Genomic DNA, 23,526 nt, shown 5'->3' on the forward strand with positions numbered 1-23,526 from the left:
CGGCTGCTGAGATTTCTGTCTGCCCCCTCTGTAGCTTTTTCTGTATTGAGTACAAATGTGTTTCTCTTTGTCTGAGCACACAGGCTGTGTTGCAGCCCAGCTGTAGCAGATTTTCAACTTTCATGTTACCTTCCATACCCTGGGACTTGCTATAAGAATTTCTCTGAGGCCCAGGGTACATTTCAGCACCCAATGCAAAGGTTGTGTGAAAAGTTACAAATACACTGGAGCAAAGCCCTGTGTGTGCTGCTGTAAGTCAATTTTTTACACTGATGAGACTCCAACAGAGCATGTTGTTTACAAGAGGTGAAGCTATTTTGGGTTGCATATCTAAATCCTGAAATCTAAGTAGCTATGTCCACCTTTCCTAATGATAATCACGACTGGTCGCTGCTGGGCTGCTTCATCAGCTCCTGATAGTTGAAGCGCACCATGCTTGCAGGCATGTTCTTGTACCACAAGAAAGTAGAAGATCCATGCCCTTTTGAAGGGCGAGGCAGCTGGTTACCATTGATTCCTTTTACTTCAGAGTATGCTCAAGCTGGAGCACTGGGAAGTGCCCAGGATGTAACCCAGATGTTTGACTTCAACCAGAATTTGACTCCGGGATCAGTCCAATGCCCTGTCAAGCCTTCCAAAGGTTCTCTCCTTCGAAGCACGGAAGAGGAAGCACGGACTTGCTCTTTGCCTTCTGTGCTTGCAGCAGATAGCATTTCTGATGACTGTAATGAGAATTTACTCAACCCCCATCCACAGTGGGCATGGGAGCCAGGTGTTTCTGCGTGGCTTTGGTTAGCTCAGCCATGCCAAGAGAGCTATAACTTGATGCTAGAATCTGAGCTAGATGGTTTGAAGGTGGATTAACTGCCTCTGTATCAGTCACCATTATTCTGTTAGTTAGCTGGACCCCTGGGTGCTGAGGAGACAGCAGCATTAATGTTAGTTGCAGGCACAGTAGGACTACGGGGTAAGAAAATCCCAGTGGTAATGGTAAGAAGGTTCTGTACAGAGCACTGGTTGAAAATATACTATATTCAGCAAAAATGACAGTTAGGCTTTGACACTGCATTGGAGCTGAGCCAGTAAAATAGTTAATCCAGGGCATGACATTACACATAAATGAATAGGTCTCTTGGAGCCCAAGTTCCTATCAGGCTCGTTAAACTAGGTCTTTGTGGGAAGAGGTATCTACATGTCCAAGTCTGCAGCTCTCTGTGCGTTTGTCTAGTCAGACTGCTTTGCATGCACCATTTGTGTTGGCTGCATGCACAATTCACGTTTGAGTTACTGGAAAGCTAAGCACCCTTTTGTAGGTAGCAAGAGAGTTGATGCTCCCTGTAAAAGCTGATGTTTCAGACTCGCTGATACCAGCCTGCTTGGAGTCCCAGTAGGATGGGTACTTTTCTGATGGGAAATTGAATGCTAATAGCTTTTAAATAAGAAGCTAATGATACATATTGACCACCGGTGCAGATGGGCTGGCTTGGATCTGAGCCATCAGGTCAAAATCAGATGCTTGAATCTAAGAAATTTTTTCAAGGCAATAAACCTTGACAGAGGTGGTATATTCCTATTTCGTTCATGCTTAATGAGATTTTACCTTTGGGGGAAGAGGTGGGAGTAAGGCCTTCAAATGTGGCTGAGAATGACTTCAGCACCACCTCCAAACAGTGGCACCCATGAAGTGCTGAATTTGTTTGCTTCAGGGGTGAACCTGTGTTCTGTTATAGAATCTGAACATTCTGGCTCCTGGGGAAGATTACTTTAGATAGGAAGGCAGAGCACTGACTAAGAGCAAAAGAGGACCTCAAAATACCCAGCTGCTATCAGCAAAACTCAAACACGTAATTTGATGCGATTTGATCTGACGGATGTCGTTTCAGGCTCAGAACTGCCTCACAAAGCTGTACAAACTGGATAGGATGCAGTTCCGCCAGACCATGAGGGATTATGTGAACAGAGATTCTCTTAATAATGTGGTGGATTTCCTTCACGCTTTACTGGGATTCTGCATGGAGCCAGTCACAGACAGTAAGTATGGCTGGCATCAGAAGTTCTTAATTGAACGTTCCTAAACTTTACCATCAGAAAGAAACCATGCCTTTTTTTTGCCTTAAAGTAAATGATTTTTTTTAAGAAGTGAATTTTTATCCTTAAAACATACAGATTATACTCTTAGCAAGCACAGGTCAGCAGAGTTCAAACTCATCCAGTTTTACCACCTACTGATCACATGTAGTGATCATGTAGCACCCAGAGCACCTGAAATTGAAAGCTTCTCCTTTGATTCATCCTACCTGTTGTTCATGGCTTTCAAAGGAAATATTTTCATTCAATTATGCCTCAGGCTGGAGGTTTTCTGCTTCATGGCATGAGCAGGCGCTAGCTGAAATGGCCTGTTTAATCCAGGGTTTCTTCTGAATGGAGATATAATTGAGCATTAAAACTCTCTGTAGTGCCTCAGGTGAGGCAGGAAATAGCAGGAACAGGCTGAATAAACAAGAATATAAGCACGGAGATGTGCATACCTACAATATAAGTGTGTGTTTATGTATATTTTTCTTCTTTTTTAGGAAAATTATTCCAGATTCTAATAGAATGACTGGACATTTTCTGCTTGGTCACTGCATGTGACAACAATTAACAGCCATTGTTTACAGAATAGAAATAGCTGTTCCCCAGTATTTAGGCAGTCTCTGCTCTATTAGATTCTCTCTGATCTCAGGCATTTCAGAGACTGCATAAAAAGAAGAGTAGCAGACTTGTATGAAAAAGATGCTCACAGGAAGTTTCCTCAGCATTCACCAATTATTACCAGGCTTTGAAGAATGGCAGCTCATGCAGCTTTTGAAAAATCTTTCCTCTCACCTAATAAAGCTGGGATATTTCTTGTCTTCTAAATGTGTAATGCTTTTTTGAGTCTTTGACAGCTTGGTCGTCTTTTGCACCTTGCAAGAGCAGCCTTTTTCTAGTTCAGAAGACTGTCTTCTCGTGGGCATTGTCACTTTCCAGTTTAATCAGACATCTCCTATTCTTTAAAATAATAAATAGAAAAGCTAGAAGTATCATTCAAATTTTATGTCTTATTTTATACATTTCTAAGTGGGGAATGTGGATGAACAGAAGCCAGGCTCACCCTAATCTGTTTGATCTTTCTTCATACTACAACTATTTCTGGAAAAATGACATCCTTTTCATTGGTTTCCTCCTCCTCTGCCAAATTTTTTTGTGAAGTGGGATTGCCAGAACTGAGCATAAGATTTTAGGTGAGGACTAGCCTTTGTCCTATGTATCTGAACACCGTAACATACACGTTAAAGCCATCTTTTTAAAAGCATTCTAAACAAGGCTGTTTGTTTGTACCTCAATTTCACAGACAAAGCTGGATTTGGGAATAACTTCACCACAGTGGACAACAAGTCTACAGCACAGAGTGTAGAAGGTATTATTGTGAGTGCCATGTTCAAGTCACTGATCACTCGCTGTGCTTCCACTACACATGAGCTGCACAGTCCAGAAAACCTTGTAAGTACTTGATTTCACATTTTGCAAAGGTGCTTTTTCACTTGAGTGTGACCAGTGAGGCTTAACAGAATAGATGAATTCAGTTTAGTCAAATACCAAGAACATAGCACTTATTTTCTGGTTGAAGGCTGGCTATGCACTTCCTAGCTGGGAATTTTCAGAATAATGCAAGATCAGAACAAGTTCACAAATTGAAAACCAGGTCTTATAAGCCTTGTCCTCCATCCTCTTACCCTCAGAGGTACAGGAGACTTGTCACGTCACAGCTATGTATGAATGTTCAAAACTAAAAAGAGCCATAAGTGTAGGAGTAGGTTGGAGAATGAGTCATTCCTCTCTCTTGCCATGATGTAGAGCTCTAAAATAATTAGGAAAAATCCCAAGACACCCACTGGTTTTGAAATAAAGCTTGCCAGGTTTTTATGCTTTCCTCTCCAGCCCATCGTTTTGGCTTTTTCATGCCTTTTTAGATTATGGGCTAGATAAATGGGATAGAACAGGCTTTAAGTCATCTTTGCAGCTTCCTCATCTAGCCTCTGATACCTCTACATTCACTTTAGGCCACTGCAGAGCATCTTTTATAACAATAATGATCCTTGCTTTGTTTCTTCCAAATGCTCCAAGTGGCAGCTCTTCCAGCTTTTGATCTCAGCTGGAAAACACAAACCTTGTACATTAAGAGTAGATCAGACAACAATCAGAGGAAGTAATGGCCTCCTGAAGGACCTTAGAAACTGTTGATTATCACTGCTTCTTCACAACCTGCAGACTGATTTTTCTTTTCATGATGTCTTGTTACCCAGGGCTTGTACTGTGATATTCGTCAGCTTGTTCAGTTTATCAAGGAGGCTCACGGGAACGTCTTTCGGAGAGTGGCGCTCAGTGCCCTTCTAGACAGTGCTGAAAAGTTAATACCAGGAAAAAAAACAGAGGAAACAGAGCAAGAGCTGAAATCCTCTGGCGGCAAAAGGTTGGTGTCTGGGATTAAAAAGGTGAATGACTGATCTGAAAATGGCTGTATGACTATATGCACTGAACGCAAATGTAGAAAGCCAAAGGGCTTGTGCATTATGTCTTCACAGTCTGTATTAGTTTCTGGAGTACAGAATTGCACTGTTGTGGCAGCCTCCTTTAAAATTTAATGAACAGAAACTATCACAGATTTGTAGCAGAAGATGTTAACCCTTTCCTGCTAGAATCTAAAGAAAACAGAACAATGGAAACACTGGAAGAGGAAAGGATAAAAAAAAGAAGGGAAAGAGCACAGCGCAAGTCCCACAGTGCTGTATGGATGTAGTTTTTAATGCACATCACTTCTTGTGTGAGATCAGTGTTGTTTATCTGACAGATAATCCACGGTATGCAAAACAAGTCCCAGAACAAGTATAATCCTGACATGCATCTTTATCAAAAAGAAACATGCCTTGAGGTTTGCTGGGGCGAAGAATTAAGAAAGTTGAAAAGCTGCTAAAAAAAAGCTGCTAAAAACCTTGGCTATTCTCAGAGCTATTGCCTTTTCCAAAAGTGACATAGAGAGAGAGGCAATAAGTTAGTAAATTGAGAGTGCATCTCAAAAGCTGTTTGGCTGTTCAGCAGCACTGATTTCCTTGTCGTGTGGTGATGTGATGAGCACGAGATGAGCCATCCATTCATGGTATCTGATGCTTTATGTTGTCTGTTTAGATCTGAGATGGGAAGTGTCATCATTGACAAAGGTCAGGCATCAGCTGCACCCGATGAATGTCGCAGTTACATCTCAAGCCGCCCAATGCAAACTCCAGAACAGTAAGTGAATATTATTTCATTATGTTACTGCTGGCAGCTTCTGTCTGGGGTTAGTAAAATTGGGAGGACATCAAAGATGCACCTGGATGGCGCAACAAATGTGTTGCAGGTCTGAGGAGCTGCTGGTTGCATCGAGGTAATGCCTATTTTCAGTGCTGCCAACTGAAATCAGCTTGATTTTCCTGGGCGAACGCCAGAGATTGTTTAAAGACACCATGGTAACTCATCGATATCACTTAGTATCATAGCCTTGAAAATGGCGGTAAGTCTTCAGGACTGTCATCACAGCTATTCTTGATGCTTTCTTTGCACTTCTTTGGGATGGCTCCATTTATTTTTTTTAATTCTAAGTTGTTGCTAAAAGTCATTACTCCTTTACTACCCCCAAGAACTCATCTTGGCCCTGCAGTCTCCTGTAACGTTGCATTTCCTTTAACAGTAGAGCCGTGTTACCAGTTTTCTTAATGAGTGAACCAGCCTGCTGTTAGGCATTATATACTTGAAGCTTCTGTTGTCCAGAGAACTCTGAAATGTAATACTGAAGTGTACATTTAATCAATATTGTTAAGAATTTCAGAAAGTTTGGTGAATGGCTGTCGGAGTCCTGAGTTACTTTAGACCAGTCATTGAACTTCTCTGTGCCCTGAATACCCGTCTGCCGTGCTAAAGTGCTTTGAGATGCGCAAGTGCCAGAGCTGTGTATTACATTTCTTCTGTGTTAACTAAGCCTGCAAAGTCTCTGCTTTGCCGAGACAGCAAGGATAACAGAATGCCTTTGATTGCTGTGCAGAATTGAAGCAAGCTGTTCTACTCTGGGCACTGCCACAGCCGTAAGAGATTGGAAGAGTCATATGGGAGCAAAATACGTTGCTCCCATTCCATACTGCAGTAAGTTAACAAGAATTGAGACTCCAGCAGGTTCACAAATAGCTATCATGATGTCCTAAAGCTGTTTCAGTGCACACGTGCTTGTAGAAAGCACAAATGTAGTCCTACCAATACAAGTCATTTTGACCTAAGGAAGATGATGTACTTTTCACTTGCGCAAACAAAAAATTGGAGGAACCCATTCTGTGGGCAAACTCTTCAGAGTGGATAAGACACTTATTTAGTACCTTGAACAATATTGAACATGTTAAATTTGATTTTGTCCCACTGAGAAGAGTATGTTTGGAATTCAGAATATAGCAACCCCAAAGAATAGGAAGTGAGGGGCTGCTGGAGGAGGCCTCGTAGCCCTGAACATCCAGACTTCGTTCAAGTTCATTTCTCTTTTTTCCTTTTTTTTTTTTTTTTTTTTTTTTTTTTTTTCCAGTGATGAGCAAAACCAAGGCGCCGTTCTGGGACGCAAGGATTTCTGGCGAAAGATGTTCAAATCACAGAGTGCAGCAAGCGATACCAGTAGCCAGTCTGAGCAGGACACATCTGAATGTACCACTGCTCACTCTGGGACCACCACAGACAGACGCTCCCGTTCCCGTTCTCGGCGAATCTCCCTTCGAAAGAAACTCAAACTCCCCATAGGTAAATGTATGTCTATTCCTATTCTATATACATATTGCATGTGCAGAGAAATGCAGATAGATACATGTCTTGTAAAACATATTTTATCACAGTTTCTTATTGTCCAAGTATACTTGATAGTCTTCCTAGCGAAGCTGAGAAATGCTGCTTTCTCCATTTCATAGGTGGAAGACTAAGGCAAAGGGAAAAGTAAGCAATTTACCAAAGCTGATAATATCTGGGACAAAAAAGATCTCCAAAGTAGCAGGCTAACACCTTAATCTCTCAAGCATTCTTCCTCTCAGTAAAAGAGAAATATCCAAATAGCGTTTAGATAGATAAAGCATGCATCACTTACAAGTCTCAAGACCTGGCCTTACATGGTAGTTAATGCACATAACATGACATGGTTGCTTTCTCCTTGCCTCCTGTTTTACCATACCCTGGCACAGTCATTTCAGAGAAATATTCTACCTGGAAGCATTTTCAGAACTGTTCTGAATAGCTTAATCTGCAACAGGGAACTGGCTGAAGCGTTCCTCCCTCTCTGGCCTGGCTGATGGGGTGGAAGATCTCCTAGATATCAGCTCTGTTGACCGTCTGTCGTTCATCAGACAGAGTTCCAAGGTAAGTGCTTTGGACTCCATTTGAGAGAGCTTACAAGGACAGGATCTGACTTGTTTTACCTGTCCAAGGAAACGCTGTAATCAGCATTGGCTTTGCAGCCCAACATGACCGACTAGTAACAGAAATCTAGAGAGTAGATCACATGGCAATTTGGTACTTGACTTTTGCCAAGTAAGGCAGTCTAACTTCTAAATGTCAGTCCACTTCTTAAAGTAATTCATAGATATTTGTGCCAGAGTAAGGACCAGAAGAAAACTATTTGTCCTGGCAGCGGGTGTCACAGCACTTGCTGATCCCTGAAAGCACTGAAAGCAAGAGAGTCTTGGTTTTTTTTCCCTACTCTCTTTACTCTTTCCTGTTTTTCAGTCCTTGCATAGTTGAAAAACCTACTTAATAGCGAATGTATTTGATCTTCTACCAGCTGATTACTTGCTTCTCTCTGTGAAAAAGCTTGGTGGAGCTGCACTATTTGCAATTCTGTGTTGCAGAATTTGCACATCTTGTCTGCCCCTAAATGTTGATGTGTTGTCTCCTCCAGCTTCATAAGAGCCTTCTTATAGAAAACATCAGCTTTTCCTCTTACCTTTAAATAGAGATGGTGTAGACTGGAGATAAGCTATACTTGGGCACCGGCGGTATCTTTCTATTGTAACGTATTGTCTAGTCTGTCCTGTGTTGCGTAATACTGGAAGAACACTGAGGAGAATCTTTAATGAAGCACTGTCAATATATGGTGAAGAATGAAGAATATGTTGTTGAGAACAGTTTGTGCTGTTGTAAGGGTGTTTGGGAGATATAACTTAAACAGTAATAAAGTGCAGAATGCTTCTTGGTAAAGGAGGGAAAGGATGTGAGGTGTTAGGACCTTGTCAGAGAGAATGCTGGAGCCTTATTCTCTGCACAGGGGGCGTGATAGTGATGGCTGTGATGTGTGAGTAGCTGCCTGTAGTCTCCTTTCTGGAACGTGAAGAAGACTAGGTAAAATCTCTGTTGTGCTTGTCCTTGTTCATGGAGGAAGAATTGCAGATCCTGTAAATACCCATAAAGTAAATTAATTTTTAGCCACATTTCTCTATGCTTCCTTTGTGCCTTTAAAGCCTTTTGTGAAAGACCGGTCATTTAAGCAGGAAGATTAAAAGATTAAGTACTTGGGCACATGTAAGTCTCTGCAGACCCACTTGGGTTGCTATGGTGATTCGCTGTGCCGCAGCACTTCCCTAGGTGCTTTATGTCTAAGCAAGCACGGTCAAGAGCAGTAGCATGGCACAACCTAACCTGCCCTTTGTCTTTGCACAGGTGAAGTTTACCAGTGCAGTGAAGCTGTCGGAAGGAGGGGGGCCAGGAGGTGGCCTGGACAACGGGCGAGATGAAGAGGAGAATTTCTTCAAGCGTCTTGGTAAATGGCGCACCTGCCGAAGACACCCATCCAAGCTTCATCACACAGAAGAAAAAGATGGTTAGAAATCAGGGTTCTCGTCTCCTTTTTTTCTTTCTTTTTATTTTCTTTTTAAATCTCCTTCTGTATTCCATCCCTTTCCCTTTTTTCTGCTTTCTCCATAGTTTTTGTATCCATTCTAGCCTTCTCCAACTTTTTAGTCTTTGTAACTGTTTTCTTTCCCTTCCTTTTTTCTTTTGTTTTGAGTTAGAAAATCCTCTAGCAAAGTCAATTTTTTTTTTTTTCCAGACTCTCCAAATAAATTATGCAAATATAATATTTGGGCTTTTAATATCAAATTGAATTTGAACAACACACTTGAAAAATTACTGCTTGCTTCAAAGCACTGATTCAGTTTGAAATTAGGTTTGTAAATCTTTCATTGCCTAAGATAACAATGGGTATTCCATCCGTTTTTTTGTTGTTTTTTTTTTTCTCTCCAATTTGTGACCATTTGACGGTTTTAGCGAAGATCTGCGCTGATGAAATGGAAAACCCTGCACAAATCTTGTTAAAATTACCTCTTTTCTTCTGTGTTTGCATGTCTAATGTCTGCATACCATTCGTTAGGGATGCTGTCCCTTTCTCATAGTGCACAAAATAATGATGACACTACTTTTCCACAAAAGTATACTTAATTGCAATGCATTTTCAAAACCAGCAGTGTTTGAAAAGTGCCTTTATGAATACTACAATGTCCTGATATATTCTGTTTTCAGATGTCATGCAGTCGTTCACCTGCTCGTGTCCTCAGCTCAGAGCTCATCTTTGTTGTTCAGGAAGACAACAATCTTGAAGTTTTACTACTGTATTTCAAAACAAATCAAAAACAAACAAACGAAAAACCACCACAAAACCCAACTCCCAAAAACACACAAAAAGGAGCACCTTTCCTGTTTCACCATGATTTCTGTACTGATTACAGTATGATCCATTATCTGACATTACGGTTTTCATTTTCTGACACGACTGTCTGGCACTGCATTGTTTTCTCCCATCACCTGTCCCAGACATGCAGTGTAATGCATGTAAGCCGTTGTTTAGACAAATGATAGTAGCAAAGGGTGAGTAGATCTCACAAGTGTGCATTGATCATCATTCTGCCGTGGTAGAAACACAGTCAGCGCTCTCCCAGGTTCAAAATATTACTCCTCTAGGAGTTTGCCTCAGCCCAGCAGCTTGTTTGGTTTTAGCTGAAGGTGAAAATCCCCGCAGTAGAAGAAATTGCATCTGCTACTTTGCACTGAAGTAAATGTGAAATGCCTCAACTGTTTTTTGTCCCAGCTCTCTCTGGAATCTAATAACTGAGGGGCAGTAAGATTTTTAGACTGCTACAGCTGTTTCTACATTGTTGCACAACATGAAGCTCATGTTGTGATGTGCTTCATATTTTCTTGCAGGAAACGTTTTCCTTTTACCTTACTAATTGCAGATATTTTGCCACTGTTTGCTTTTGTCTAGGGTGCCCATAGTGTTGATTTAGGCTCACAGTTTTAGTTTCGGCCCTATGAGCAGCAATAGTCTTGCTCTGTATGTGTGGCACATCTTATGTCTGTATAAAACTCAGGTGACCTGTTAGTTATGGGCTTTGTGAACTTTTTAACAGTTGTCCATACTTGAGTCTTCAGTACATAACATCAGAATTGATCTAATTAATGACAAGAACTTGAGGCTTTGGATATACCTGCTAGAGGAGATACATGATGTGTTTGGTTTTGATATGTGAGTGCCTTAGAAATGCGATATGAAAGGTGATGCCATGGGTTAAAAACAGAGACTGTTATATGTGAGTGTGAGAAACAGGCAAATTGTCTAATGATGTTGGTAAGGAGGGTTGTCTGATCACTAACTGAGGCAAAGGAAGGGCATTTAAAGCTGTACAGCAAAATGTGGCAGTTAAGGAAATTATTGTCACTGTGTCCACACGGATATCTGGTATACAAAGAAAGCCACACAAGCAAAAAATAAGTTTAGCTGTATGTGCTTGCATGTACATATATGTGTGTGCATATTGAAATTCATGAGGCCTTATCAGGATGGGAGGACCTATGACAGTTGAACAGGTTCATACAGAGGGCTTTCAAATTTGCAGTGCTTCTGCATCTTCCATATAAAGTGTACAAGGTTTATGTGTATACTGAGAACAGAAGTCTGTTGAGGTAGATGGCTGTGCTATTAAGTACTTTAAGTTCTCACCCAGAGACATTATTTTGGAACATCATTCTACCTTTTCATTCCTGTCATTCATGATGCTGTACCATTACAATGCTCATGCTTTTCCTCTTGTGTTTTTGGGTTTTTTAACACAGCAGACAAAATGAAATAAAAAAAGAAATCTACATTACAGTTTAAAAAAAAAAAAAAAAAAGTGTATAAATATATATATATACATATATATAGAAAATGAGGTAATTAAGCATGGAATAATTTGTCATACCTTTTATGAACTGTAGTTGTGAAATATCATCTAGACCACTGGAAATTTTTGTCTACGTTGGATATGTATGTATGCGTATGTGTGTGTGTGTTTATTTGTATGTGTGCATGTGTATACATATATACCCACAAATGTATGCACATTCATGCATTAAAACTGTGTTGTTTTAATGTTCTTTTTACTTATACTAAGAACACAGCATATATACAGAAGTGAGTTCTAATATGTTTAAATTGAGAGCCTTTGTGATCCTTTAGGCTCTTATTGAAGACGTTTTGATGACCATAGAGAGGCTATGTGGGCTTTCATGCCACAGAACATATGGCAGCATATGCTAAGGCTCCAAGGGATGATCTCATATTCACAGAGGAAGTAATTCAAGCGAGTGGGTGCCTGGACATCCCATGTCCCCACTACATTAGGTATCTGTTCACTGGACGAAGTTTCTGTGAGGCTGAATCACGCAAACACTTTGTAAGCCAGAGACAGACACCCTGCTGCTAGCAAGGCTATTCCAGGATTGATGTAGAGGACACCCATCAGCTGCCTCTGAAGGATTCTGTTGCAAAGCTTCAAAAAATTGAAGCCTGGGGCTGCAAAGGACTGCAAAGGGCTGTGTAGCAACAGAGTCTGGGCAGACTTGGGCAGACTTTTCTGTATCTGAAGTTCATGTTTCTGTTCTTTATCTCATACGGGCACTCCCTTAACAGCTCCCTACATGGAGAAAATTCTTTGTGCCTCAGCTGAGTTAGTATTAAAATAGCCGTAGCAGGAAGGCTTGGTCAGGGCACTGCAGGCTGTAAGGAAACAGGAGGAGTTGAAAGAAAAGAGTATTTATGCCTACTCATTTACGTAAGCGTTCTGCCTGTTCTTTCTACTTCATTTGTGTTTGTTACATTTTGAAGTATTTCCCAACATAGGAACGTTTTATTTGCTGTAGAAGTATGTGCACCTTCAGTGGGGAGAGAAAAGGTACAGCTATCTTAAAGAAATTTCTTGACGTTTAGTGTACCGCTCTTTTCATAGGGAAGAAAAAATGAAGATCCACACTGCCATTTTTTTGTTGTGACTATTTGTAATGTGTAAATGCTAAGAAATGTTGGGAACTGAGGTCTCAAAGAGATTTTGAGTTTACAGCCACTGTTTTCTGGAGAAGAAGTCCCAAAGTGCTGCAGGGCCATTTTGCCAAGTCTTCCAAATCTACTTTTGAAGCTAATCTTCAATTTTCCACGCAGCGTTTTGTTCTTCAGTGCTTTATCCTTCAGTATTCTGTAACCTTTTGTACCTTCACATGTAAACGGAGAGAGTATTATGGCTGAAGACAAAAAGCCCTAAAAGCTGACTGTTCTTATTTTGGCCAGCCATGTTGGCCTCAAAACTTCTTTCCTGATTTCCTGTGTCTTTCCACGACTGTCTGAACTCTGAGTAGAGACTACATAATGATCTTGTGCATTAAGAAGCATTCATTCCAACTTGCAGTGGGATTAGTTGATTTATCATGTGATCTCAGTATGTAGTTTAAAATAATGTTTGAAAGAAGCCCTAGCGAGCTTCCTAACTCCATTTTCAAAAGAAAATTTTGTAAGGGAACCTTCCATTGCAAAGAATGCAAGGCACTTCAAGGGAGAAAAGCTGGTGTGATTTAAGACACTTAGAAACTGAATCTAATCTCACTTTAGATGTTCTGGTCATTGCAGAAGAGGCATGCCTAAAAATTAGGCGGTATGTGATTCCCATATAGAATCTTTATAATGTTTGCTGCTGATTTTTGTGTCCTGCTGCATGATACAATACTGCTTAATATGTGAGGAATGAGATTTATGTATAAATTTAAAAGCTAATAGGTAAGTGAGGTAGGAGAGCATCGAAGAGGCAGTAAGAGTGATTGTCTGTGTTAAAGAGGTGGGGAAGAAGAACCATGTTCTTGTTCACCTGTGCTGTCCGGGTTTTCCACCCTGAGTAGGGTGGCATTGTTTTAAGGAGACATCAGTGTGACCAAGACCAGAATTTGGCTTGCTGTATGCCTGTTTCACAGAAGTCACAAATGCTTTAAAAATGCCCATGTTATCCTCAAGATAGCACGTCAAGGTGAGGAAGGGGTTTAGACTGAAACTGTACTCATCAGGATTTTTGCACTACTTTTTTTTTTTGTTATAGTCTGTTTCCTTCTCCCTGCCTTTCCCTGCAATCCCCTCTGTACTCTTTACCTCTTTAGGTTGCCATAGCTTTGATGATCACTTGACCTCCAACCAAGAAGGAGGAAAATCCAAGAACGTTGTGAACCTGGGAGCAATCCGTCAAGGGATGAAGCGCTTTCAGTTTCTCCTGAACTGCTGTGAACCGGGCACTATCCCCGATGCCTCCATCTTAGCAGCTGCCCTGGATCTTGTAAGTTATTCATTGGTGTGTTTTACCTGCTGAGTGAGAGAGCATGTGCATACACAGTGGGGTGTTGGCATTCACTCATGTCGGTCGTGCCCGTGCAGAAAGCAGGTAAGGCATTAGAGCAGTGTCAACCAGTGGTGCTTTTGATAGCTGAAGTTTCAGCACCCGTGACTGGATGAATGCGCAGGGAAAATAAATCTTTTTTTTATTAGGTAGCTCCCCACCACTGGATTATTGCCAGCACAAAGCTTTTATTGTCAGACTTACGTTTTGTTCACAGCCATTCTGCATCTGTTCCTGGTGTCAATACTTTGCTTCAGAATAAGGACAGAAGACTGGGTAACTACCTGGGGACAGCAATACCACTCAGGAGTTCTGATCGAGCTATCAATGCATTAGGTAACGTTAATCCCTCAGCAGAGCCAGTCACTGGGAAAAACTTCAGATGCCAGCGTGCTTGCTTTTAAATGTAGATACTGCTAATTTGTAGATCTAAATCACAGAAGTGACGTGATTCAGTCTCTTGCTCCTGACACTAAGTGTCTCTATCTCCTGCCTTCCTTTCTTTGCAGTTGCTGTTTATATTGACAGTCTCTTTGATTCTTAAAGCAGTGGCTTTCAGCCTGTGCTTCATGGGCCAGTGGGACTCTGTGTTACTGTTGAGAGTTTGATGAAGACAGCAAGAGGAGCTGCCAGTGTTTCTAACTTCTCTGCACAGTGTTCCTCTACTTCTTTGTGCGGATGTCTACAAACTGAGAAAGGTTGAAAGCCACTGCTCCCTAAGCATCCGCATCCTCTCTATCCCTTTGTTTTCCTACTCCCCACTTCTCACCTTTTTACAGTGTTGTTGCTGTTTGTACTCATATTTGTTTTTTTGTTCACTGCTGGAGATGCCAGACCTTTGGACTCTCCCGTATTCTGCTTATGCTGTGTCCTGAGCTGTGCTGCCTTGTCTGCTCTATAGTCCTAGGGGTAAGATACTCTGTGCACCACCCCTTTACATCATTAAGTTGCAGATCCAAGCAAATCTGCACTACTATCAGCCAAAAGTCACTGTTGCTAACCAGGTCGCAGCTATCCTACTGTCCATCTTCCAGTTGAGCGGTGCTTTCTTCACTAGTCGCTCCTCCCCTCTTCTGGGGTTTGTTGGTCCTCTGCCTGAAAGCTTTGTAAAGAGTTGCTGACAGTGAAGCTTACATTATAGTCTCACAGTCAGTTCCTACCAGTCAGGGTTGCAGTGAGTTTGGAAGGTGAGGAGGATAGTCTCTCCTGCTGTGTGTACAGCACCAATTCATTCCTCAAGGCTGCCAGACTGCTGCTGCATCGTGCACAGACAGGGAGGAGTCACTTCTGTCTAGTATGTGAGCTTATAACTGGACTGTAAAACATAGATTTGGCAACTGTATCCTGGAAATGTCATAATTACAGATGCTGAAGTCACAGACGGTCTTATTCTCTGCCAGTATATGAAGTCAGTTGAAATTCTCTAGTGCAAGAGAATTAGCTAAAGATGTCTGTTGTGACTGCCAGAGCTGGCTTTTACAAAATAAAGTTTCAGTCTTTTTCCTTTCCCATGGAATGATGCGAATGGCTTTGGTTAGGGGCAGCAGTGCAAGTTAGGAGTCTAGTCAGGGCAAGTGGCAGAGGGGCAGACTTGCTGAAGTCTGACTGTGAAGTCTAGTCTGTGTGATGTGTTTGTCATCCACAGTGACTCATCTAAAGTTACTAAGATAAAACTTACTAGCTGAAGTTAATAAAAAAAATATATTGCAGTGAATAAAGTAATATTGATTTCAGTCTAGCCTCTAAAAAGAAGTTTTTTATGTTAACGTATATCTGTTATACTGCATTTCTCATACACACAAATACATTCATAAAAAGTTTCAGGGGATTTAATGTTATTCTTAAGGGAGGTCAGTACCATCACCATATCTTAATTGATTTCTGGGTGAATTTTAGTTTTGTTCTGATAAGTTGACTTTGGAGATTTACGTTCTGTATTTCTATATTTGCTATCAGTCTACGATTGTCTAATGAAGGCAGAACTGTAACGTAGGATCTGCTATGAAGAATACTTGCTGAGGATATTTTAAAACTCTGGACATCTGGCTTTTCTTGCTGTTGTGGCTGGAAGTGTGATAGTAGAGAAGCAATACTATGTAGCTGCCTGGTTCTGCTTTTCTTTCTTGAGCTTCTGCTGTGTGATCTCAGAGAGGGTGTAACGACACACAACCAAGGAGTTTTATGTGTGTGAGTCTGTAATTCTGCAACCCAGTAGCTGGGAGCCAGATAAGCTGCCTTGAACAAACTGTCCTTTAGAAGATAGCACAAAGTGACTATGTGCTGCAAGGCAAAAGTTTGTGACACCTGTTGGAATGCATAGAAACCTGCTCCTTTTGTGGTCTTCCGTTGTTCTCTGCAGTCTGAGAATGAAACAGCTTAAACCCCAGTCTGTCATTTCAGTGGCCATGATTTGATCTTTTTCTCTGTGTTTTTGTCTTACTTCACCTGCATATTTTCTCTGCATTGTGTGAGGTGCAGCACACGGTGTGTCATTTTGGAGTAGCTGTGGATGTGAATAAGAGCCTACACCTCTGGGATCAGAATTTCTAGATGGACTGGATTTCTAGTCTGCAGTTAAAGATGATGCAAACTTCTTACCAGTACCTACTTAGCTGGCGTTTTGTCTACAGAATGTTGGAGATAGATGGAAGATGTCGCATGCATTGCGGGCTTCAGAAGATGACAGCTACTGTCATATCAGTGTGTTTCTTAATGACAGTCTGATGCTATGGAAAATTCCCATATTTTATTTCAGTAGAGCACATCCAGCAGAAAACCTTTTTTTTTTTTTTTTTTTTTTTTTTTTTTTTAAAAAAAAAACTTCTGTTTTCAGGCTTTTGAAGTAATAGTTGGAATCAGGTTTGATACAAATAAAAAATATATATGTATCCAGCCCAGTTGCTATGGCAACCTTAAAAATAATTAAAGGCAAGATGCTTTTAGTTTTAGTTCTTTCATAAACTTTTCCAGCATGCTTTTTAATGCAGATTTGCACCCAAATTTTCCGATCTTCTACAAACTTAAAGATCTTTGGTTAGCCTTGTTGTTTACAAAGATTTGCCACAGCAATTTCAGAAATAAGAGCAGTGAAACAAAGGCTGTACCCTTATGGAGGTACTGATTTGTTCATACTTAAAATTAAGGGTTTACTTCAGGTTAGAAATGGTGCAGTTAATGTATTTTCCCAGAAGCACCCATCCTTGACTGAATGTTATACAACTGCAAGCAATTTATGGCTTTGCAAACATTTGGTGACACTTGATAATATGTTGCAGACAGTTTCATCACTGTTCATCGCTAACTGAAATCCACACTTTGCAATAAAAAAAACTGGTATTTTTTCCCTTGTGAGAAACTTTTGAAGCTTTGTGGGCAAGGAATATGATGTTTCAGTTTTGTAAGTTTCTGCAAAGGGTTCCAAAAAACCACTGTGTAGCATTGTATGAAGAAGTTACCTCAAGTATTGTAATTCGACCAGTATCTGTTAGGATAGCTCTGTTTTGTGTAGCCATGACAAGTAGCCAAGGTGTTAGGAAAGGCTCAGAGTAGTACTTTGGGCACGTGGTTTATGGGCAGTGTGGTGGTAGGTGGACAGTTGACTAGATGATCTTAGAGGTCTTCTCCAACCTTTACGATTCTGATTATAAACGACTCGTGTCAGAAAGCGCGAGCTTTCCTCTGACTAGTTTAGCAATGGGTGCCACTTAGCACTATTACACTTTCCCAGTGCATCCTTACCGTGTGTGAGCTGCTCTGTTCTAGCATGTGTATCTTTTATCCTACTAGAAACGCTGTACTGGCACTGCTTTATGGTAGGATTGCATTGGGAAAGAATCTATCAAGTCATGAGAGTGCAGAAGCAAAATCTAAGCTGCAAGAACAAGAATCCTAGTCAGTATCCCTGACTTTGTGCCATCAAATGTCTTAGGCAGGCTGCGTTCTTCCCATGTTCATGTTTGCATGAAAAATATTTGTCCATGGGAGGACATATTACCTGAAAGGAAATCAGAGGTTGCTGTCTCCGTAATAGACTGGGAACAGAAGCAAGGAGTCATATGCATTTTACCTTTTTTGGGCATGAAGGATTTCAACTAACGTTTTTGAGGTAATCCTTTTAGACTTTGGTTAATAATTTGCTTGTGGCCTGTTTCCAGTATATGTGCTTGGCTACTTCTCATGGCTCAACAAAACAGAGCTATCCAGTCAACGTCTTTTGAGAGCACTTACATGTACTTGATTTGTAAGTAAATCGTTGTTATTTTGCTATTTATTTATTTATTCTTATTAAAGAGATCAGTAGAAATTGTTTTTTGCTCAAAGTGCCTCGCAGGGTACAGAAGAGGGCATAAGGACAATTGTGACTGGTTGGTTAGTCTTGTAAAATTATTTGTACTTGAAGACAAAAGTGAACCTAAGCATTCCACATTCATAAAGCTCTCCACAGTCAGCTACACTTCATCAGTAATGTGACATTACAAATTTCTAGATGTATTCCATGTTAGCTCCCCGTCACCTGGGTCATTGCTTTTGCTACTTTAATACAAGTCAGGTTATCTGTTGAAGAATAGGAATGGGAATGCTTGAAATATTGCTAAGTGGTGGAATCGTGTTTATGTCAATTTAGACAGTACAAAAAAAGAAAAAAATCGAAAGGCAAAGTGATATAGTAGGTCTAATGTTAAAAGTGGACTTGTGAACTGTTTCACAGGCAGGGACCAGCTTGTGAGAGTATTGCTGCTATGTTAAGTTTTGACAGTGATTGTGGAAACTTGTGTTCTTTTCAGCTATGCATCGCCTGCCTGATTCATTTCTCTCCATTTGTGATGTGTTTCTCTGTGGTGTGAATCCATCCCTGTTCATTCTGTCACATCTTCATCTTTCTCTTGCTGCTGCTTCAGTTTACACTGAGCCTCAGGTAAGCTGTCACGAGGAGCTTATGCCTCACGATGTTCAGGAAGTCCTCTTTCATGCGGGGGGGCATTCCAGTGTTTCTCAATTTGGAACTCCTGTGCTAAGCCACGTTCCTCCTGCCCTTCACTCCCTATCCTAGATATGCCCCTTAATTATATTAGTTGAGTGCTTCCGTAACCTTTAGAACGTATATCTTTACAAGATTCCTGTCTACTAAGAAATCGTGATTTTTATGAGTAGTGAACTGAAACAGGATACCTAAGGTGGGACTTCATTTTCCCAGTAATTAATGTCTCCAAGTCTGGATAAGGTTTTACTGTGTGAGAATTAAAACAACAGGACCAAGAAGTTTTACATGATCTGTCTTCCGTATTTCATGTGGACAGTAAGCAGTTTGTAATGTGAGAGGTGTTAGCTTTGTTTCGGTTGCTGATCGGTATTTGATTGAAGATTTCTGCCTTCCTGGTCAGAACTTTGGGTCAACATTAATGTACTTCCTACTTCAGTGAATGACTAAAACATTGCCATTTTCTTCCATCATTTGAATAAAATACAAGCAAAAAGCTCGTATTCTATTCAAAGGATGAAGGAAGATAGTAGCCTGCAGCTTTAAGCAGCAACAAGATGCATCAGGAAGCAGTTAATGTGTGTTTTCTTTTTAGTATGGACAACATAAAATCCATCCTCCCTTTTTGTTCTTTTACAGGCTTTTAGAGAAGGTGACTTTTTTTTTTTTTTTTTTTCCATCCTGTAGTTATTTCTGTCCATTTTTCCATCAGGATTAATTTCTCTAAGTTTATCTGTAGTACATAATTTCTTAAAGCAGTTCTCAAACTCTTGTAGCATTGCTTGAAAATTTGCTTTCAACTGTTGATTAAAGCACTACTGGAAACACCATTTAATCATGTTGTACAGACCAACTGCGGGCCATCTTCTGTGATCTCAGGGACCACTTGTTGTTCATGGACCAGAGTTGAAGAAGATAAAGAGATGCTCATCTGTGTAAATTGTCTCATTAAGGCTGGCAGCATCTCAGTGTGTGGAACACGTGTTTTTGTACTCTGTGAAATTCTTGCTAGGGACCCTTCAAAGCCAGCTTGTGAAATGTGGACATTGTTTTATTGTTATTGTATTTTACAACCTGCTGGCCTGGGGGCTTTTGCTTGTGAAAGCTACAGGAAAAGAGGGAGAAGATTAAATGGAAATAAGGAGCACTATTCACTTTTAGTCATTTTCCACAGTTGTTAAGATGTTATTTTCACAGAGCTGTAGACTGCTGGGAAGAAAGTTCTAAGACTCAGCCACCCTTTAGGAAACAAATTACAGTGTCCATTTTTGAACATATTTGTGTGTCGCAGAAGAGCTCTGTGTTGAGCTAACTTGGGTCCTATTGGACCATTTCAGACAAAGGTATGCTCAATATTATGGCTCCCATTAAAGAAAATTTCTCCTCCATGTTGAGGGTGGAGGGTCCCCATGACAAATATACAAGGATCTCAGCTGGTTGATACTAAGTTTCACTACTAGATTGTATGTGCTTGCTAAAGCTATTGCAATTAGGTCAGTGAAATTCTGCTGACTTATGCCAGTAGAGCATTTCACTCTTTGTATCTGCTTATTGTAAGTGCAAAACAGCACTTTTCCTAGTTTCTACAAGCCTCCATTCATGCTTCCACCCCGAGCTGCACAAGCAAAACATAACATGACAAATGCTAGGATTCATATGTCCGTGCTGCTTACTTTGCAGGCTTACTAGAGGTGAGAAGAAAATATGAGTCACTCCTCCAGTAGAAGCGTCCTATAAACACTTCTGCTTTCTGGTAGTTGGGTGGTTTCTGGAAGAAACGATTATAGAGGGATAGTGAAACAGAAGATTGTTTATAATGTGGTTCTTTTTGCCCCTCTGGTGGTTCAACTAAGCGTAACTGCTCAGTGTTACGGGCCTTGATTTTATTAGCTTGAGGCAGAGATCCTGGTTTCAGGCTTTGAAGAAGAGATTGCTCAGTCTGTGTGACACTATGGCAAGCTTACGATCAATTGATAAAAGCACGAAGTCCTCTTAATATTTATTGTTTTGAATGCGTGTGTATTTAAAGTGTTTTTTTGCAAACATTTCAGGAAGCTCCTGTAGTGGCGAGAGCAGCCCTGTTCCTTGAGTGTGCACGTTTCGTTCATCGCTGCAACCGTGGCAACTGGCCCGAGTGGATGAAGGGCCACCATGTGAACATTACTAAGAAAGGCCTGTCCCGTGGACGCTCTCCTATTGTTGGCAACAAAAGGAACCAGAAACTGCAGTGGAATGCAGCTAAGCTCTTCTACCAGTGGGGAGATGTAAGAGCTTGTTTCTCTTCTGTTTACATTTAAGAACCAACCAAAATGCGAAGTTAATTTCAAGCCTCCCTTCCAAATTGCATTTCACAGCTTGCCAAGATCAGCTGTGGTCAAAACTTATGTTGTTAGGATGTAACGGAGACACTGTCCCTGTCCTTACCATGTTCAGTCACAAGATCCTTTTGGCACGCTCTCCCGTCTCCATCACTTTGCACATGTGAATGCTTAGTGGAGAGTAGGAGCAGTGATTTTATCTAGCTTCCATATATTGATTTGTAGCTTAGATGTGATGTTGTGTATTCATAACCTTCAGAGGATTTCTTTGACATACTTCTTTTTGCACACTTAGAATTCTTTGGCAAGGAATTTTGCAGAGCTACTGCATGTCATCTAAAAAGATAGATTGGCTTCTTCAAGTTTCATTTGACCGTGATCTCTGGCAGTATGTGAGCAAGGCAATAGCACGGTCTGGTCCTGTCAGTGCACTTGCAGTTTCTTTGGAAGCCCATACCTGCTAAAGATGTGATGCTTATTGTAAGACATTTCACACATTTAAGAATAAGTAAGTAAGTAACCAAGGATAATGCAGGTAATACATAATAAGAATTCAGTTGTCTTTAGGTAGGGTGCTGTGGGATTGTGTATGATTGCTTTAATGTAAGGCTGGAGAATAGCATAAATCATATGTGATAGATCATTGCTCTCTGCAGATGCAAGCAGACTATTTCTTCCTCAGCAGACTGAAACATGAAAGGGAAAGAATTGAGAGACGTGGAGTTTATTTGGCAATATGCAGATTGCTGAGATTGGCAACTATTTGCATCAGCTTGCAAACCACAATATAATAACACCTTATTCTTTTTGTGTAGCAGAATCTAGCCACTTCTTTGTTGCTGGATTTCACAGGAACTGCTAAATAACGAGGAAAAACAGCTGTAAATGCTACTTCTTTGTGACTGCTTATTTGTTTCTGCTTTGCTTCATCTGAGAGAGGAAAATTACAGTGCTTGCATGATCATCAGTCTGACTTCCGGAAGATTCAGACATCCTCTTTAATATCTTTCTCTGAAACCATCCCTAAATCAAGGAAGCCAAATGACAAGTGCTGGTTAGAACTTCAAGGTTAAAAACATTTCCTCTCTATCGAAGTGATATTATCATAGGATAAAATTATACATTCTTGTCTATGTTCTCTTTACCTTTATGCAACAACAAAAAAAAGCTGTGAAGTGTCTTAGCAGGAAAGTGAACCTCTTGCAACACATCCTTATCTGTAGCTTTGCTGACAGCAACGCAAGGACTGCTTATGTGCTGATAAGGATGCTGACAAACTAGCAACAAATAAACAGTCAATGCTCTTGCAGAGAATGTAACAGTATTCAGTAGAAATCTTTTTTTGCCTGTCTTTGTTATATGTGTAGGTCACTCCAAAAGTAATACCTCCTACTTATTTCAGTGGAAGCTACAACAGATACGAGGAGCACAAAAATGCGACTTGATAGAGCAAGTTCTCAGCTCCTTTAAAGATGAAAGCAGACTTTCCCACAAGCATGCAGCTCTTGTGAAGGAATGGGGGATTTTTACTGGATCCCCAAGTGGCAGGATAGTTGCTTGAACTGAAGACGTATGTTCTCAGTGAAAACGCTTATCACAAATCTGTCACAGGTATAGGAGGGAGGGAGAATAAGAAATTCCTACAAGATAATGACTTAATCACTTTTTGCCTATCCTGTGCCGTTTCTGCTCTTGCTATTTAACCTGACGTGCAAAAAAAAATTCCTCCTGAAACAAGGCAGTTTGCAAAATTTGGTTGAAAAGATCACGGGGAAACAAATAACGCTTTTGGTAGCAAAAGCTCTCTTATTATTCCTTTCTTTATTTTACTGCATTTTGCAGACAGTAAATGTGAAGTCAGTATGTTATCTTCTGATTGGAACATCTTCACAGACTGCAAGGTTGGGCTGCAATCCTCACCTTCTTATGCTTTCTTCTTCTCCCTGTCTGCAGGCAATTGGTGTCCGCCTCAACGAGCTGTGCCATGCTGAGAGTGAGAGCCCTGCCAACCTGCTGGGCCTCATTTATGATGAGGAGACCAAGAGGCGCCTGAGAAAGGAGGATGAGGAAGAAGACTTTTTAGATGACAGTAAGGAGACTCCCTTTACTACAAGAACCCCCGCTTGTAAGAACCTCTGCTTTAGGAGCACTTAATTTTTCTTCTCTTTTCATCTTCTTGCCACTCAGCTGTATTTCCCAGTCCCTCACCTCCGCCTTAGCTTCCTTCCCTGTTCTTTCTGTGCCTTGGTGTACAACATGATAGAGGGATAGCAGTAGTGAGAAACTTTGAAGAAAAAGGAGGGGGCAAAACAGATAGTGAGTTGCAATTCCTGTATACTGGCAATGGCAATTATATGCAGAATGATTTATTTATTGAGTCTTGCTGCCATCTCAGTGCCAAAAATGGTTCAGATTCCCGTTGTTTCCAGTTATTTCTGCCAAAATATTTTGTAAGACTACCTGCTTTTCT

At 40.7% G+C, this 23,526-nt stretch overlaps 1 protein-coding gene across 3 annotated transcripts in view; it reads left to right on the forward strand.

Moving 5' to 3' along the window:
- The window catches only part of UNC80 (unc-80 homolog, NALCN channel complex subunit), a gene marked incomplete at both ends in the record, with an annotated part of 125,727 nt that overhangs the window by 31,794 nt on the left and 70,407 nt on the right, over nt 1–23,526 (forward strand). For 2 of the 3 annotated variants that reach the window (XM_079538944.1, XM_079538945.1), the window contains 10 exons: nt 1,884–2,031; nt 3,377–3,525; nt 4,329–4,495; nt 5,209–5,310; nt 6,626–6,840; nt 7,334–7,440; nt 8,737–8,836; nt 13,528–13,700; nt 20,790–21,002; nt 23,010–23,145. In XM_079538944.1, coding sequence (XP_079395070.1) covers nt 1,884–2,031; nt 3,377–3,525; nt 4,329–4,495; nt 5,209–5,310; nt 6,626–6,840; nt 7,334–7,440; nt 8,737–8,836; nt 13,528–13,700; nt 20,790–21,002; nt 23,010–23,145 — 1,510 coding nt within the window. The remainder of the gene's footprint in view (nt 1–1,883; nt 2,032–3,376; nt 3,526–4,328; nt 4,496–5,208; nt 5,311–6,625; nt 6,841–7,333; nt 7,441–8,736; nt 8,837–13,527; nt 13,701–20,789; nt 21,003–23,009; nt 23,146–23,526) is intronic. The other variant, XM_079538943.1, reaches the window with a different exon arrangement.

This window comes from Tetrao urogallus (genome assembly GCF_951394365.1).
Source record: "Tetrao urogallus genome assembly, chromosome: 8".
In the NCBI taxonomy this organism is placed as follows: Eukaryota; Metazoa; Chordata; class Aves; order Galliformes; family Phasianidae; genus Tetrao; species Tetrao urogallus.